General features: G+C 38.9%; 1 protein-coding gene across 1 annotated transcript; it reads left to right on the top strand.

Annotated features, from left to right (window-relative positions):
* The first annotated feature begins 7616 nt into the window (after positions 1-7616).
* Positions 7617-11496, top strand: LOC111895409 (ATP synthase subunit gamma, mitochondrial). Its single transcript, XM_023891492.3, has 9 exons — positions 7617-7868; positions 9273-9316; positions 9564-9716; positions 9982-10095; positions 10196-10323; positions 10419-10541; positions 10619-10738; positions 10925-11046; positions 11164-11496. Exons 1-9 carry the CDS (start codon positions 7768-7770, stop codon positions 11231-11233), a joined length of 975 nt encoding a protein of 324 aa, XP_023747260.1. The 5' UTR covers positions 7617-7767; the 3' UTR covers positions 11234-11496.
* Positions 11497-17416: the final 5920 nt, after the last annotated feature.

Raw genomic sequence — 17416 nt, 5'->3', positions numbered from 1 at the left:
AGCTCACTTGGGTGGCAAACCATGGCTTAAAAGCCCCAAATCTCACAACCATAGCAGGTCTAAAAGAGAGAAACAACTTATTACCTTCATATACTCAGAAATGTTCCCCAAATCTTCAGATCCAAGACCACTTCTTGAAGCCTCAATGATTTCCCCTTCTTCTTCTTCCTTCAAATCACTCAATATGGCTTGGGAGCTTAAATGGGCAACAATGGGGTTTGGGGTTCGATGCTCTGGGTGCAAGAGGCAATAAAGGGGCCCTAGGAAGGAGGTTAAGGCGTTTATAAAGGCTCCAAGTCCCGAATTTAGGGTTTTCCTCGCACAGACCAGACTCGCCGAGTCACCTTGGCCGACTCGCCGAGTCGGTCACTTACTCCTCGACTCGGATCCCGCTCGGACTCGCCGAGTCCCTCCTTGGACTCGCCGAGTCGACCCCTAAACTTAGGGTTTTCTTTCCTTTCTTGGCCTTCAAAACTTTTGGTGTTACACCCAACCCACTTGACCAGCCATTCAATGTTGCCCGAACTATCCCGACTCTGCAACACCTTTTCAGGCAACAACATTGTTTCAACCCCAGTAGCCAACTCTCTTGGAATATCAACTGAGACCGGCTGGTCTCATACTGCCTTCTTAAGCTATGAAACATGGAAAACAGGGTGAATGGCAACAATAATAGGTAATCCAAGTTTGTAAGCCACCTTGCATATTCTCTCCACAATCTCAAAAGGTCCATAAAAACGAGGAGCCAACTTTTCGTTCCGTTTGTGCCCAACAGTAACTTGTCGATACGGTCGAAGCTTCAAGTACACTCGATCCCCCACCATATACTCCACATCACGACGTTTCCCATCCGCTTGAGTTTTCATCAACTGTTGAGCCCTTAGCAAATGACCCCGTAGTTCCTTGAGAACTTGATCCCTACGACTCAAGTATTCATCCACTGCGAATGTAATAGCCAACCCATGGTCATAAGAAATTAATTTGGGAGGGTCCCGTCCATACAATACTTTAAAAGGAGTAATGTGAATCGACGAATGGTATGAAGTATTATACCAATATTCTGCCCACGACAACCATTTTACCATTCCTTCGGCTAAACTGATGAGAAACACCACAAATATGTTTCCAAGCTTCGATTTACTACTTTCGTCTGACCATCCGTTTGAGGGTGGTAAGCGGTACTTTCAAAGTAGTTCCTTGTAACTTAAAGATTTCCTTCCAAAATAAACTCACGAACACCTTATCTCTGTCTGATACGATTGAACGGGGTATACCATGTAAACGTACCACCTCACGGATGAAAGTAGTCGCCACTAATGTTGTCGTGAATGGATGCTTCAGCGGAATGAAGTGGACTGATTTGCTCAAACGATCCACTACTACAAATATAACGCTATACCCTGCTGATTTCGGCAAGCCTTCGACGAAATCCATAGATAAATCCTCCCAAATCTGGTCTGGTAACGCCAACGGTTGTAACAGACCCGCTGGTGCCAAGCTTGAACGCTTATTACGTTGACAGATGGTACATTCAGCCACGAATCTCGCAACATCGCGTTTCATCACCACCCAAAAGAACTCTCTTACGAGGCGTTGATACGTTTTTTGCATCCCCCTGTGTCCGCCGGCTACCCCTCCATGACATTCTTGACAAAGCACCAACACCCATTTGGATGCTCGGGGAATGACTAGACGACCCTTGTATTGCACGTGCCCTTGATCGATGCTATACCCGGGCAATTCCTCACCTGAAGTCTCTAATTTTTTTCGTATCTCCTCCAACTCAGGTTCATTGAGCAAATCAGCCAAGAGCTCACTACCCTGACTTACCTATGAAATTGTAAGTTCCGCTAACTTGACACATTCTCCTCGCCTGGACAACACATTGGTTGCCCCATTTTCCTTTCCCAGCCGATATAAAATTTCAAAATCGAAACCGGAAAGCTTTGAGATCCATCGTTGATGCTCACTCGCCACTACTCGTTGTTCTAAAAGATACTTTAGGCTTTTCTGATCGGTTATTATCGTGAACCGGCGTCCCAACAAGTAGGGTCTCCATTTTTGTACCGCCATTACAATAGCCATTAGTTCCCGTTCGTACACCGACTTGAGTTGCGCCCGGTTGCCTAAGACTTGGCTAAAATAAGCCACCAGCTTATTTTGTTGCATAAGAACTGCCCCGACTCCGAACCCTAAAGCGCCTGTCTCTATTGTAAAAGCTTTAGTAAAATCCGGTAACGCTAACAAGTAGGGTCTCCATTTTTGTACCGCCATTACAATAGCCATTAGTTCCCGTTCGTACACCGACTTGAGTTGCGCCCGGTTGCCTAAGACTTGGCTAAAATAAGCCACCGGCTTATTTTGTTGCATAAGAACTGCCCCGACTCCGAACCCTGAAGCGTCTGTCTCTATTGTAAAAGCTTTAGTAAAATCCGGTAACTCTAACACAGGCACCTGTGTCATCGCTTTTTGAAGCTGTTGGAATGCTTGTGATGCTTCCTCTCCCCAAAGAAATTTGTATTTCTTGAGTAAGTCGGTCAACGGGCTTGCGATCCTGCCATACCCCTGCACAAATTTTCGACAATACCCGGTTAGTCCCAAAAAACCTCGCAGTTCTCTGATCGTTTTAGGTACTGGCCATCCCAACATTGCCGAAATTTTGCTAGGATCAGCTGCTACGCCCTCACTAGTCACCACGTGACCCAAATAGTCAACTTGAGCTTGACTGAAGACACACTTTTTTCTATTGCAAAATAACTTCTCGTTTCGCAAGCATTTGAACAGCACCTTTAAATGTTGTTGATAATCGGCTAAAGTTCGACTGTACACGAGAATATCATCAAAGAAAACTAAGACGAACTTATGTAAATAGGGACGAAAGACCTTATTCATGAGAGATTGAAATGTTGACGGAGCGTTTGCGAGCCTGAAGGGCATTACTAGAAATTCGTAACGCCCTTCGTGAGTTCGAAAGGCCATTTTTGGCACGTCTTCTCGTTTCATCCGGATTTGGTGGTAACCCGATTTCAAGTCCAATTTTGTAAAAATTGTTGCCCCGTGAAGTTCGACTAGTAACTCGTCAATGATCGAGATTGGGAACTTATCCAACATCGTACATTTGTTTAATGCTTGGTAGTCTACACAAAAACGCCATCTTCCATCCTTTTTCTTGACTAGAAGGATTGGGCTCAAGAACGGGCTAGAGCTCGGCCGTATGACTCCGGCAGTCAACATCTCTTCCACCATTCGCTCTATCTCGTTTTTCTATAGTTGCGGGTAGCGGTATGGCCGCACATTAATGGGTTCGGTGTCATTTTTTAACGTGATGTCATGTTCGTGACCTCGAGGGGGTGGCAACCCTGTCGGCAACTCAAATACATTCGTGAATGCCTTCAACATGCCTTCTAGTTCCGGGTGAGTGTGGTCCTCCTTATGGTCGTTGGCTTCCAGTTGTCGTACCGCAATCAAGAACCCTTGGCTAACCTGGGTTATACCCCTCACTAACGATTGTAGGGACGAATCTGATCGGTTCAACCCCGGTTCACCTTGTAGAGTCACCTTACGACCCTTATCCTTAAATGTCATGGTTAGCTCGCGCCAATTATTCCGTGTGTCGCCCAGTGTTTGCAGCCACGCGATACCCAATATGACGTCCGTGCTTCCCAATTCCAGCGGCTAAAAATCGTGAGTCAAGTCATAACTGGGCAGCGATAGTAGCACATTTTTACAAATCCTGATGCTTCGATCTACACCTCCGTTGCCCAACCTAATCTGCTTCTCGCGTGTGCCTGAAATGGACAACCCTAATAGCTGGACCAACCGTAATGATAGGAAGTTCTAGGTTACTCCACTGTCAATGAGTACCACTACCTCACGTTGTCCGATGGTACCCCGTAGCTTCATAGGGTGTGGTGCGGTCAATCCGGCGATCGAACTAGCAGATACCGCCATCATGTTTAAGTGTGCGTGTTCTCCCGTCTCTGTCTCTTCATCTTCCTCTTCTTCCCCTTCTTCATCACACACCAACAACACCTGAAGGGTTTTCTCTGGGAAACGTTGACCTTGACCGAACTTCCCGTCTCAGCGAAAACATAACTCTTTGGCTTTCTTGTCCGCAAATTCTGTGTCGGTCATTCGACGGAAGGAGGTGCGAGTTGCCAATGCTCCTGTTGCTGTGGTTTTAACCGTGCCCAGCAGGCGGTTCATATTGACTTTTGTACTTCCTTTGTCTGACCCTGTGATTGTTCCAATTTCGTTCTCATCTACCACAAGTGCCATTTTCATCGCCTGTCCCAACCCATGTTGTTGCAAGATCCGAACCGACTTGCGCAAGTCCGGTTTCAACCCCTTGATGAAAGTCCCCTCCAAAATTGACTCCTGGATGCCCTCCAACTGTGCAACCATCTGTTCAAAACGCCCCACGTATTCACGGGCCGATCCTATCTGTCGTATGTCCAAAAATTGTTCTTGCAAACTACCCTCCTATGACGCCTGGAAACGTTCCAGCAACCTATTCTTTAAATCTTCCCAACACCGGAAAGGAATCCGGGTGTCACTCCATCTATACCATGCCAGTGTCGGCCCTTCCAAACATAGGGCCACTTCACGTAGTCTCTCACCCGACGTTGCCAACCCTTGAATATCAAAGAAACGTTCCGCTTTGTAAACCCACCCGTAAACATCTTCCCCTTCAAAAAGCGGCATCTTGAGTTTTCTCAATCTGTAATCCATGTTTGGGACCCATCCCCCTCCATGTCCTAGGTTAGACCCAAAGCATGGTCCCATTCGAACGGGTTGTGTGGCCGACTGTTCCTCGGTTCCCCAGCCCTCCCCCGTATATGCTCGGAATTTGGTGTTGCTTGGCCCGAATTCTGGACGCATGTTGTGCGGCGGAACCGGATACCCCTGTTCGTCGTATTGAAGCGATGACATGGTCAAGGGCGGTTGTGTGTAGATGATAGGGGTTTGTGGCCATCCTCCTGTTCCTGGGCGTTGGTGATTTGGAGGTGGCATCGAAAAGTTTGGGGGTGGCAGCGATTGAATAACCTGTGGTGATGGGTAGTGGTAATGATTGGATGATTGGCGGCAGCTGCGTGACGGGAAGCGGTCTTGTAACGGTGGCGGGCGGCGGTTGGGTGGCAGGTTAGGCCACCTTAATCAGGAGTGCCATAACTTCTGCATGGCGCTGATCAACCAAGGTTTGGCGCCTTTCTGATTCGGACTTGATCTCTGTTAATTCCGCCTCCATCTTCTCTATCTGATCCCATGATGAACTCTCTTCAAAGACTAAATCTTTATTCAAATTTCGGGCAGCGGTATCAAATCTGGTGTCGGGTTTCGGCATCGTGCAGGAACGTGAACAGTAAAACGACGTGAATAATGTTTCGGTGAACAGTAAACGATGTGAACAGTACTCCAGGAAAGTGCTCTGATACCAATTTGATAAGAACAGGGAAGAATTAAGAACAAACCAAAGTAAAATTCAAAAGTAACTTAATGCTTGCATGAAACTCATAAGGCCTGAGTTCGAGATTCGGGAGTCTCCACATGAAAACAAGAAAACAAGGAAAAATTCTCTGGTCCTCCTCCAGCCGTCAATGCCCCCCTATAACCCTACCCTAGCCAAAAACTGGGCTTCCTAAAATAACTCAATAATATCCAACTAAATAATTATTAACAGGAATTAAAAATATAAAACTGAAATTGACTAAACACCCCCTGCAACTTTCTTCCCTTTTCTGTGATACACCTTAGACCATCTCCCGGGACGATTCATATCAATATGCAAAATGTGTTGAATTCGTTGCATCCCTAAGTCTACTAATAAAGGGTTTTGGTTAAAATACGAATCAAGAAAACTATGTTTATTTGTTTTTTATAAGTTATACTTTCAATTTCATATGCAATGAAATTTATAATATTTGAAAGATGATTATGGGTTTTTGTGGTTTTAGGTTTAAAGAGGTTGTCATATTTAAATAAAACAAAGAATACAGGTAGATAATTTGTGGTGTACCACATTCAGGTGTTGGTGTCACCGGTAAGAAAAGAACTTTAAGCAAAAAAGATAAATGAATTTGTTATAGGATTACCTAAAAACCGAGTCAAGGTTATGGTCAAAGATGTATTCAAGAATTCTAATCAAATAGGAAGTCCTCCATCGACCCAAATGAACGTTGTTTCTAAAAGTCTAAAATCTTTATTTAAATTAATTATGATTTAATGGAATTTCGGGTTAAATTTATTGCTTACTATTATACTTCAAATCTCATGATAACCAGTTTTTTAAACGTATTGACTTTACTGAAAAGCTAATCGTTAAAGTTCAAAGATATGTAGATAATAAGTCTCAATTTTATTACCAATAAGTTAAGAAAAAAGAAAACAACATGGCTGGAATTAAAATATAAAAAATCAAATGCATTATATTTGTTCATTTTTCAAGGAGAATCTTTTTATATATTTAAGTTTGAAGCTGAAATGTAAAAATTAGGAAAATGGTGTATTTTTTTGTTTGGTAAAGTACAATATATAACAGTGTACTTATGTTGCTTTGGTTTTAATAGCATCATACTTTTATTTCTTACAGTTAGGCAGTTATAGCATTTCAAGTTAGGGTTGTTTGAATGGGAAGTATGAGCGATGGGTTTACAAAGAGGAAGCATAAAACTTTGAAGAACATTTTGTTGTAAATAGGAGTTTTTGTATCTGAAGTTGATCATGACATATTCAACTACATAAATTTTGTAGTTCCTTTTTTAATTTACTGTGTTGAATTCTTTGTTGTTGTTTTTTCTAAAGTTTAATACGGGTGTAATTATATTCATATTAGTAAATTATATGCTCATTTTTTCAATTTTTATTTTTTGCAGTCTTATGTTTTCTAAATTTAATGTTTTTATTCTCAAAAGTTTAGATGCACTTATTTGTAAAAAAAATTAAATTCTATGAGTTGTAAATAATATTGTAAAAATTGTAATTTTTCTACAAGAATAAGTTAAGATTGTGCAAAATACCCATATTTTACCTATAATTATATCTTGATAATATTCAAACTAAGAACTCCCAATTGCATTTGATTTAATTCAAACTAAAACAGGGACAAACCAATTTAATTTGATTTTATTCAAACTAAAACAAGGAAAAGCCAATTTACATATCAGGTTCGATAGTTAATCCTCCATTATTAGCTCGTAAATATATGCGTTGGCCATATTGCCATTTTGTTAGTAATTCTAAAAAAATCATTACAGGAACATTTGATGATTATAACAATTATTTTTACACAACTACATTTTAGATTTTATACATAATAATAGCAAAATTTTAAAAAAAATTTATAAATTTTTTACGCGGTATGTTCTCACGGATTATAACCTAATATAATATAAAGAGTATAATATAAAGATGTGTCACCTGTTAAACAATCCAAAACACCCTCTATAGATTTCCTATTTTCTCACTTTCAATTCCAATTTATGGAACTACGAATATGTTGCTCTAAGATGAACCATTAACGTATCGTGTGCATTTGTGCGATTACTGGTTGGGCCAGTCGAAGCCCACATATAAGTTTGTGAATGGTAGGCCTTAAGAATCGGATCCAGTGCTTTTCACACGAGCTTCGGACCACATCAACGTTTGCTGCGATTACCAACAACGCACACTAGTTCAAAGCTCTCGGAACCCTAACAATCACAGATCGATCGACCTGTGCAATAAGCACCCAAACTTCTTTGATTTTCAGGAACACACAATCCAACTCCAATGGCGATGGCTGCCCTGAGAAGAGAAGGGAGGCGTTTCGGTCCTCTTGTTTCTTCTCCAAGCCCTATCAATGCGATTCGATCCACTCTTGTTCCTACCGAGTAAGATCTGTCTTCATTTCTTGATCTCGCAGATTTTTTTATTTTGTTTCAATCTGTATTTGTTGGTTTTACGGTCTCGTTCACAATTGGATTGGATTTTTTGATTGTTTTATGTTCCGCTGCGAAACTGCTTGTTCGATTTAGATATTATTATTCGTTTTGAGTCGTGTTATATTACAATATATTCTGTTTATTTGTTCTTGGTTCGCAATTTCTCCCTTATTCTTACACCCGGATGTAGACGGGAGGGTTGTGGTAAAGTCAAACATATGTTATCACTGATCAGAAATTGATGTGGATTTTCGAATGTATTTGTAGTATTGTTATGATTTTAAACGTATTTGTCTGGTTTTCTCTTAAGTTTATAGCAATTTTGGTATCGAAAATCAGCACAGCAGTCGAAAAGTTACACTAATAATATAAATTGGAGAGTCCTTACATAGTTACAAATTAAGGAAGGTGGAATCCAATGTACCTAGGAAGCCTGATGATGCTATTAGGTCCTGTATTCTAGTTACAAATTAAGGAAGGTGTTATATTACAATATATTCTGTTTATTTCAGTGTGCTCATACCTCATTTGGATTCTTGAACTGTCTTTTATATAAAAATGGATATTACTGTCTCTGAATTAACAAAATTTCTCTCCCCGTTTTAACTTCTTATGTAAACTACAGGACCTCCTTAAGCAAATGCCACAACAAAGAAAATGAAAAAGCTAAACAAAGATGCATAGAACAACAATTTTTTTCTGTTAAAAACACATTTTATCCTTCTTTTTTGTGGGAAAGTGATATATTTTTCATTAAAACTCCAAGTAATATGTATTGGCTATATTCTGAAAACTGAAAAGAAAGTTTGGTACTTTAATTCAATACTACTTTTCAAGGATTAAATAGCACACAAAAAAATACTATAACTCATTAGACATCAATACGCACAAAGAAGTGGTGATGTAGATGCTTTGCCCTTTCATGGTGGATGCAATCTTGATGTTGCAGTTGTCATCAAAGTGACACACAAAGTTGTGCAATTTTGTTCAGTATTCAAACAATCATTGTGAATTTTTTTTATTTGTTAAATGCATTATATTCCTTGTTAATTTCTTAACTTGGTGCATTAATTTGGTTAAAACTGAAGTGTTACGACTATATGTATCTTTTTGTGGATGGTTGTTGAGTCTAAGAATGTGATATCAATAGTTGTTGGTTACAAGACCTTGATATTAATGTGATACAAGCAGTTTTTAGTATTAATTAAAGTAGAAAATTTGGTTTATAATGTATTTAATATTGTACAAATAACACTACTGGATCAAGTAAACTGCTGTTATGCATGTATATTTTGCTATGTGCCTTTGTAATATTTGATTAATGGTTATTGTATGATTGGTTGGTGTTTGCAGGGAGCAAGTAGGTCTTGGGGTTCGTTCCATTTCAACTCAAATTGGTAATCACATAATTAACATCTTGTCAATATTTAAAGAACAGAATACAGAAAAAACACTTTTACTTTCATACTTTCATTGTTTTATCGATTCAGCCACTTAACTTTTTCTTGAAGTGATTAAGAAAAACTGCATAACTTACTTTCTCCATTTTGCTCTTGTTTCAATATTTTGTGGTGTTTAAAGTTTTTAAGTTATTATATCTATCATCTTGGTGTGTTAATGGTTGTAAATATTAATTTTGTGCAGTTAGAAACCGCATGAAGAGTGTAAAGAATATTCAGAAGATTACAAAGGCCATGAAGATGGTTGCAGCTTCAAAGCTGAGAGCAATTCAAGTTAGAGCTGAAAATTCTCGTGGACTTTGGCAACCATTTACTGCTCTCCTTGGTGACACCCCAAGTATGTTTTTATCTTTTAATCACATACATAGTTTTTATTTGTATAAAAGATTTTTAAAATATATTTAAGAAAATGATATCACACTTGGGAAATGTTTGGCAAAAGTAAACAATTGCTTTCTTTATTAAAACTCGTTCTTTTTGTAATAAGTAAAAAAAGAAACATGCATATATAGCTTAACATATTTAAGTCTTGTCTGAATGGTAGAAAATGAAACAGAATTAAATTTTATTTATAATTTTCTTTTTTTATTGTTTTATGACAGGTGTGAGTGTGAAGAAGAATGTGATTGTGACAATCTCATCAGACAAGGGTCTTTGTGGTGGTATTAATTCTACATCAGTGAAGATAAGCAGGGCTCTTTACAAAGTCAATGCTGGTAAATATATATACATAACAGAAGCTCTTCACTTGATTAAACTCTCAATATCATCACATGCTTGACTTTTATTTATTTATTTATTTTTGCATCTATTCAGGTCCAGACACAGAAACTAAATATGTGATTTTGGGAGAAAAGGCAAAGGCCCAACTCATCCGTGACTCCAAGAAAGACATTTCACTCATTATGACTGAGTTGCAAAAGAATTTTCTCAACTACACCCAGGTATGGCTTCTCTCTCTTTTTTTTTTTTTTTTTTTTTTTGTTAACTATACATTTTATTTACATAGAATATAAAAAAATATATACTTTTTTTTCAGGTATCTGTACTTGCAGATGACATCTTGAAGAATGTTGAGTTTGATGCTTTGAGGATCGTATTCAATAAATTCCAATCAGTTGTCTCGTTTCTGCCTACAACTGCAACTGTGTTGTCTCCTGAGGTAAATAATGTTATTTCAATCCTTGTATTAACAATGATAACATGTTTATATTTGGGTTGGGTATTATTCTTTTGAAGATTGTGGAAAGAGAATCTGAGGCTGGAGGAAAGATTGGTAGTTTGGATGCTTATGAAATTGAAGGTGGTGAAACAAAGTCAGAAGTTCTTCAGAATCTTGCAGAGTTTCAGTTTTCATGCGTAACTTCCCTCTTACTCTTACATTTATTTGTTTTTTTTTATACAATGCTGTAACATAAAGAAATGAAAGTATTTTATAAGGTCACAATGTAAATTGAACAGTGTTGTGGGCTAGTTATGATATGTTTTTGTAATTAATAGGCAAAGGGCAAAATGGTAATTTGAATATTTTGGGAATGTTATCAGGTGATGTTTAACGCGGTTTTGGAGAATGCATGCAGTGAACAAGGAGCTCGTATGTCTGCCATGGACAGTTCCAGCAGAAATGCTGGTGACATGCTTGATCGTCTCACTCTCACATACAACAGGTCCCCTCTCTCTCTCTCACACACACACACATACTAACAATATAAAAGAAAATAGGTTGCTAATTTTGACACTTTGGTATGCTTATGTTTTGATTATCTATGATGTGATTTTAACAGGACTCGTCAAGCATCTATCACAACTGAGCTGATTGAGATTATTTCTGGAGCGTCTGCGTTGACGGGTTAATTATTTCTTTTACTTTTTTGTTGCAAAAGCCTGAAATAAGTTTGTTGGAAATTTGATAATAATCTGGGCTTGATTGACTGACTCTTTTCATCAGGGGCAAATCTGTCCCTTAGCAGTTGAGTTTGTTGAGGTTTTCTCATTCTTGTATTGAATGGCTTTCAGCCAATTTCGTTTACAATGTCAATGTATTTTGTTGGTTGATACGAGTGTGACGATTATACCCTTTGCTAGTGGATAATGGTGAAAATGGGGACACGATTTAATCGGCTTGTTTTCTTATTCCTTTATGGATATAGTGGCTGGATTGGTAGTGATGTTTTATTCCTTTATGATACTCTTTGAATTTTCAAATGAATGAGCCATTAAACGAATAAAATAAAGAGAAATTGGGTAGGAAGATTTTTAGGAACAAAAAATAGGAGGATATTTAATTTCTCTAAAATAAAATACCGACATTATTAATGAGTTTCTTTATGCTCTTGAAACCCTTTTAGCTCAAACATTCATCAATCAAGACCAAAGCAAAAAGAAAAAATAATTTATTAGAGATTAGACTCCACATTCATGAATCAAGACCTAAGCAAAAAGTAAAAACAATCTATTAGAGATTAGAGTAGAGTCGCAACCCACTTTCCATCTTAGGCTATATGGAATGCCCAAGAGAGCTATGTGTACCGAGTCATGCATGAGTTGGCTCCAAACAACTCCCGCAACCTGTGTAAGTGTTACAAATGAAAGAGAAACAACTGATGGTCTTCTGTTAGAAAAAAAAAACATTTTTTTAAACCTTGTAAATTATACTTATAAATACCAATCAACCTTTATACTACAAAACACAATATTTTCACTTCTCTCTCTGGACTACAATCCCCAAGATGGATCAAAATCCGAACACACCTATCGACGCATTCACACACAAGACACAACACAACATCTCGCCATTACCAAAATTTCAAATCACCACCAACATGTTTCATGCATATGCTCCTTCCAACAAACTCACTAATTCCACAATCACCTTCTTTTCCAACAACTATACCAACAATTAAACCCTTACCAAACACCAAACCAATTTCAACAAGTTCAAACTTAACATTTCCAACCTCAATCTCCCCACAATGATGATGTAACACCCATTTCCCAGAATAGATCAGTGAATGATAACTTAACCTTCCCAACCTCAATCTCCCACAATGATGATGTAACACCCATTTCCCATAATAGATTAGTGAATGATATAAAAAAGTCTAAGGTATGATTTTGAGGAAAACCATATGCCACAACATGACGCATGGAGTGTCACCACGTGACATGAAAGATGAAGAACACGTGTTTTAGGTGAGCGCCACGACATGACAAGAGAATGGCCACGACTTGGTGATCGTTGCAGCCCAAGCCCATAGATTTTTAGGGTTTCTCCCATATTTAAGTACTTTATCTCCCACTTTAGGGGGTCCTCTTCAGCCTCCATCTTCTAAAATGAAACCCTAGCCCCTCTTCCATGGTTATGAACATGATGATTTGATTTTGAAGTGGTTTATCTTGTCTTAGTGAAGCTTGTGAAGAAAGGAACTCCTTTTTGGTGCAAGGAAGCATATAGCAAGTCTAGATCCATCATCTTCTTCAAGTTTCTGGATCTTTTGAGGTAAAAAACTTGCACCTTGACCTTGTTCTTTCAAGATCCATGTTTAAGGTCTTTAATGAGTGGTTTTAGTCCCTTCTTGAGAGCTCTTGGAGTTTGGAGAAACGCCAGAGCTTATTATGAGACTCTTGTGGTCATGAATGTCTATTAATGGAGAAAACGAAGTCTTAGGTGTTGTTTGATTTTCTGAAGCAAAAATTCATGAAGTCTGCGGACCACCTCTGCAACCCTCTGCAGTAGAAGAGGTGGACCAAACGGCTGCAGACTATAATAAGAAGCATGTTTGTTTTTTTAACATCTGCATACTGCTGCAGATATTAAAAAATTAAAATAAACTAATTTTATAAACCAAAAATAGCTTTTTAATACGTAAAATTTAATAATGTATAACATTTCGGTAAAAATTAATGATATTTCAGTAAAAAATAATGATATTCAACAAAAAATAAAGATATTTTAGTAAAAAAACAATGACATTTCATCAAGAAATTATCATTATTGAATATAAAAAAATGAAAAATAACTTCAATAAGAATAAACGAAAAAAAAACAAAATAAAATGTGAAATAAAACTTTAATAACATATAATCAAAATTTCAGCAATAAAAAAAGAAGAAGAAGAGGTTGGAAGAGGCAGTACAAGTGTTGCGCCAAACAGAGCACGTGCAAAGCTTTTTGACTCAGAAGACTTCTAAAAAACAAACAGTTGCGAGATAAAAAGTGTTGCGCGTGTGCTGCGCCGCGCAACAGTAAGAGGTTTGGAGATGTTTTTTTTCCAAAAAAACAAACAACACCTTAGCTTGAGTGTTCTTGGTCCCATGTTCAAGTCTTGGTCATATTAAGTGCTTAATGGACTTAGGGTTGTAGATCTTGCTTTGGGGTACGGTCCTAATTGTAACGACCCAAATTACGACCCAAAAATTTTTGTTTAAATAATACTAAGGTTATCCACGATTTATAATATATCATAAAATCGTACGTCATAAATCCCAAAAAGTTATAATAGATGTGTCATAACAAAAGAACTGTAACAACATAACATGATATCTGAAATAGACTCCCAAGACAAAAGCTGAAGCTGTGGTGTGTGCAATGCCATCATCCGGAGCTCTTCCCTTTGCTTGCGGAAGTACTTGAAACCAAAACTGAAACTGTAAGCACAAAGCTTAGTGAGCTCCCCCAGACTACCACATACCATACAATAACATATAAACAAATATTAGGCCTTGCCCACTGCATCGGACCGGAGTTCGGAAACTGCATCGGACCGAAGTCCGGAACACATAACACAAAGACATGCTTGAATCACGAAGACATCAAGAACACTTAACTACTGCATCGGACCAAAGTCCGAAACTACTGCTAACTAGACGGGCTGACATTGTGGCCGTAGACTCGTTCCTACTGGGAGGAAAACTCACCTCGTAGTGCTAGCTGCTGAGATGCTAACTCAAAAAGTGTCTGACCGCTGCTCCAGAACTGACCGGCTACACATCCCAAAAACACTAGATCAGTTACTTGTAAATGCCCTCAGGGTAAAATGGCTATTTTACCCCTGGTCAAAGTCAACTTCCAGTTGACCGGACTCACTGAGTTAGGGTGTAGACTCGCCGAGTCCCTCCTTTACTAATTCTAACTTTAATTCACTGAGTCCCTTTCCCACTCACTGATTTACTATGAACTCACAACTCGAAGGGAAAACGGGGACTCGTGACTCGACTCGTCGAGTCCGAAGAACAACTCGCCGAGTCCTATCGCAGATTCCATACAATCGAACTCTAATCCATTCCAGGGCCTCTAACTCGTAGATCTGAGCCCTTGGGAACATCTGAACATGTAAAGTTGCTGACTTTATGTGTAACTACTAAGGAATGAAGCAATTTCACTCAAACACTACTTTTCTCGGGAAAAACTCATCCGACTCGCCGAGTTGTAGAACAACTCGTCGAATCTAAGGCAATCTTCATCGGACTCGCCAAGTTGCTCATCTAACTCGTCGAGTCCACGACTATCTTCATGTGACTCGTCGAGTCAAGCTTGTGACTCGCCGAGTCCATTCAGTCCCTTTTCCATACAGAACTGATTTGAGCCATGCAGCGGCTCCAAGCCATAGATCTAAGCTTCTAGGGCATGCTTATCACGTAAAGTTGCCAACTTTATGTGCATGCATGGCTTTAAAGGCTTCAAATGCCAAAGCTAATCTCTTAATGGGGTTCTAAGCTCGAGAGGGACCTCAATCACGACTATAGTTGAAACTTTACACTACTAGAATGCAATGAGGGTCCAAATCTAAAGTATAACCCAAACATAAGGCTTAATCATAAAGGATTTGGGGTTTTTGGGGTTCAAAAGCAACAATTCGGGGACAAACAAGATCTACTAGATCAATAACCAATATGGAGGCTTTATTACCATAAAAGATGACCACAACTGAGTGTGCTATGGATCTACTTCCTCTTCCTTGAACTCTTCAATCTTCTCCTTCTTCTACTTGCTCTAAAATTCCTTCACAAAGCAACAATCACTCACACGCTTAAAAAGGGGGCTAGGGTTCGGTAAGAGATACTCTGAGAGTGATGGAGGCGAGGTTGGGGCGTATAAGTGTGTTTAAATAGGGTGCAAACCCTTAAACTAGGGCTTCACCCAGACAGGCGGACTCGTCGAGTCTAGCGTATGGACTCGCTGAGTTGCCAGCTTAACTCGCGTAATCAATCCGTCTTCTACTCGACGAGTCGGGCTACAGACTCGTCGAGTACCTCTCAAGAAAAGAAAAACTTTAGTTAAATCACATACCAGAAACAGAGTGTTACACTAATGGATAAAGTTTAAACTTTATCCATTAAGTCATTAGGAAGAAGTGGATTTGAGGTTTTAAGCCTTGATCCATAAGGATTAAGATCTTAATGGAGTTTTGGTACAGTCTGCTAGTTTGTACGATGTGGCCAATGAGGGCCTACGTCGTGGCAAGGTCCAAATTCACGATTGGATTGTCCTGATATTTCCACGATGTGGTAGTGTCCTGTATGTGGACTATTTGGTTTAGATATGCACACGACGTGGCGAAGAGCGTTCCATGTCGTGGTGACCGTTAACTTGTTGATCGTTGACCGTTGGCTTTTAACTAGTTTGACCTTGGGTTAAACTTGAAGGATATATACTATTAATCGAGGATTTATCTTTACCTGGTGATAGTCGGTTTGTGGGATTGATCAATGCAATAGTTAGGATTCATTTGTTTTAAAGACTATGAATATTATAGTATTGTTCATCACTATGCATCAGTTAACCACCACAAATGCATCGAATATTATACAGTAGGAGTATACCATAAATTAACACAATATATACCAAGTCATCACTCTTATTGGCAAACAATCGAACACTTGTTGTGCACTTTTTTTTTCTGCTCATACGACTACTACAATTCATACGAAATCATTTCCTTTAAAATACAAAATCAAAAATTTCACAGCAAAATCGAAAAGGAACAGCAAAAAATGGAGCAAATTGGGAAAGATATTTGCCTGGTCGGAAGAATGGTGGTCTCCGTTCGACTAGTTAGGGGAAGATGACGGGGTGGTCACCGGTTGCAGTAGGTCGGAAGGTTTATGCAACAGTAGGGAGATAACGTTCTTTCTCCGTGGAGGCGGAGGAAAGAGACGACGAAGGAAGGAAGCTGCAAACTAGGAAGGGATGATGGAAGAAGGGAGCGTCTGTTTTTCACGAAGGGGAAAAATGGGATGTTTTCCAATCAGTCACTTTTTTACTTAGGACTGAATCAACCAATTTTTCATGACCAAATCAGAACATTGGATTGGATCAGATATATTAGCCCTTTATCAAACTGGATGACTGGACCGAGTCAGCCACAAGTGCTGACTAGACCCAGTCAGCTACATATCAAACAAGCCCTAAGCTTTGTGTTTACCCAATTGTTTATGTTTTAGGTTCTATCGGTGATCGTAGGAAGGCGAAGGTGGAACTATAGACATGCATCAACAACATTGAGGATTTCACATTCTTTATATTACTCCAATTTTAGATAAATGTAATTCTGAATAAATGGTTTTCTTAAAACAAAATTTATAATTGAAAAGTTTTACCCGAATAAAATGAAAAATTTTGGTTGTGAAATTGGGACGTTACATTTGCTAAGTGTATGCTTTAGATTTGTATATGATTAGGATTGAATAACCCTAGAATAATTGATTTAGCCTTATTTCCTGTTCTTTGTCTGGTTGTGGGCTCAGGGTAGAAGGACTTATTCGACAATCTATTCTATCCTCTATTATGTATAACTCGCATGTACAAGATAACCGACGATATTGGTAGAGTCTTCTAGCAACCCGGGTTCTACAAAAAAAGGAATGATCCTAGCGAGAGATGTCTAGGAAGTATAACATTATGTATGTGTTCAGGCATATGCATGCGTGCGAGGAGTTTAGAGGGGTGATGTGAAGTGACTTGGGAGTCTAGGAATAGTCCTTGGAACGAGTATGGATAGGTGTGAAAGGTAGTATTGGGCTCGTATTATTGAAAAC

Source organism: Lactuca sativa, chromosome 8 (assembly GCF_002870075.4).
Source record: "Lactuca sativa cultivar Salinas chromosome 8, Lsat_Salinas_v11, whole genome shotgun sequence".
NCBI classification, from domain to species: domain Eukaryota; kingdom Viridiplantae; phylum Streptophyta; class Magnoliopsida; order Asterales; family Asteraceae; genus Lactuca; species Lactuca sativa.
The sequence above is the reverse complement of the archived record's forward strand: the minus strand, read 5'-3'. Positions and strand labels throughout refer to the sequence as shown.

Coding starts and splice junctions, on each gene's coding strand:
- LOC111895409 (XM_023891492.3), top strand. CDS start 7,768: ATGGCGATGGCTGCCCTGAGAAGAGAAGGGAGGCGTTTCGGTCCTCTT. Junction 9,717..9,981: donor TCTCCTTGGTGACACCCCAA/GTATGTTTTTAT, acceptor GTTTTATGACAG/GTGTGAGTGTGAAGAAGAAT. Junction 10,739..10,924: donor CAGAGTTTCAGTTTTCATGC/GTAACTTCCCTC, acceptor GAATGTTATCAG/GTGATGTTTAACGCGGTTTT.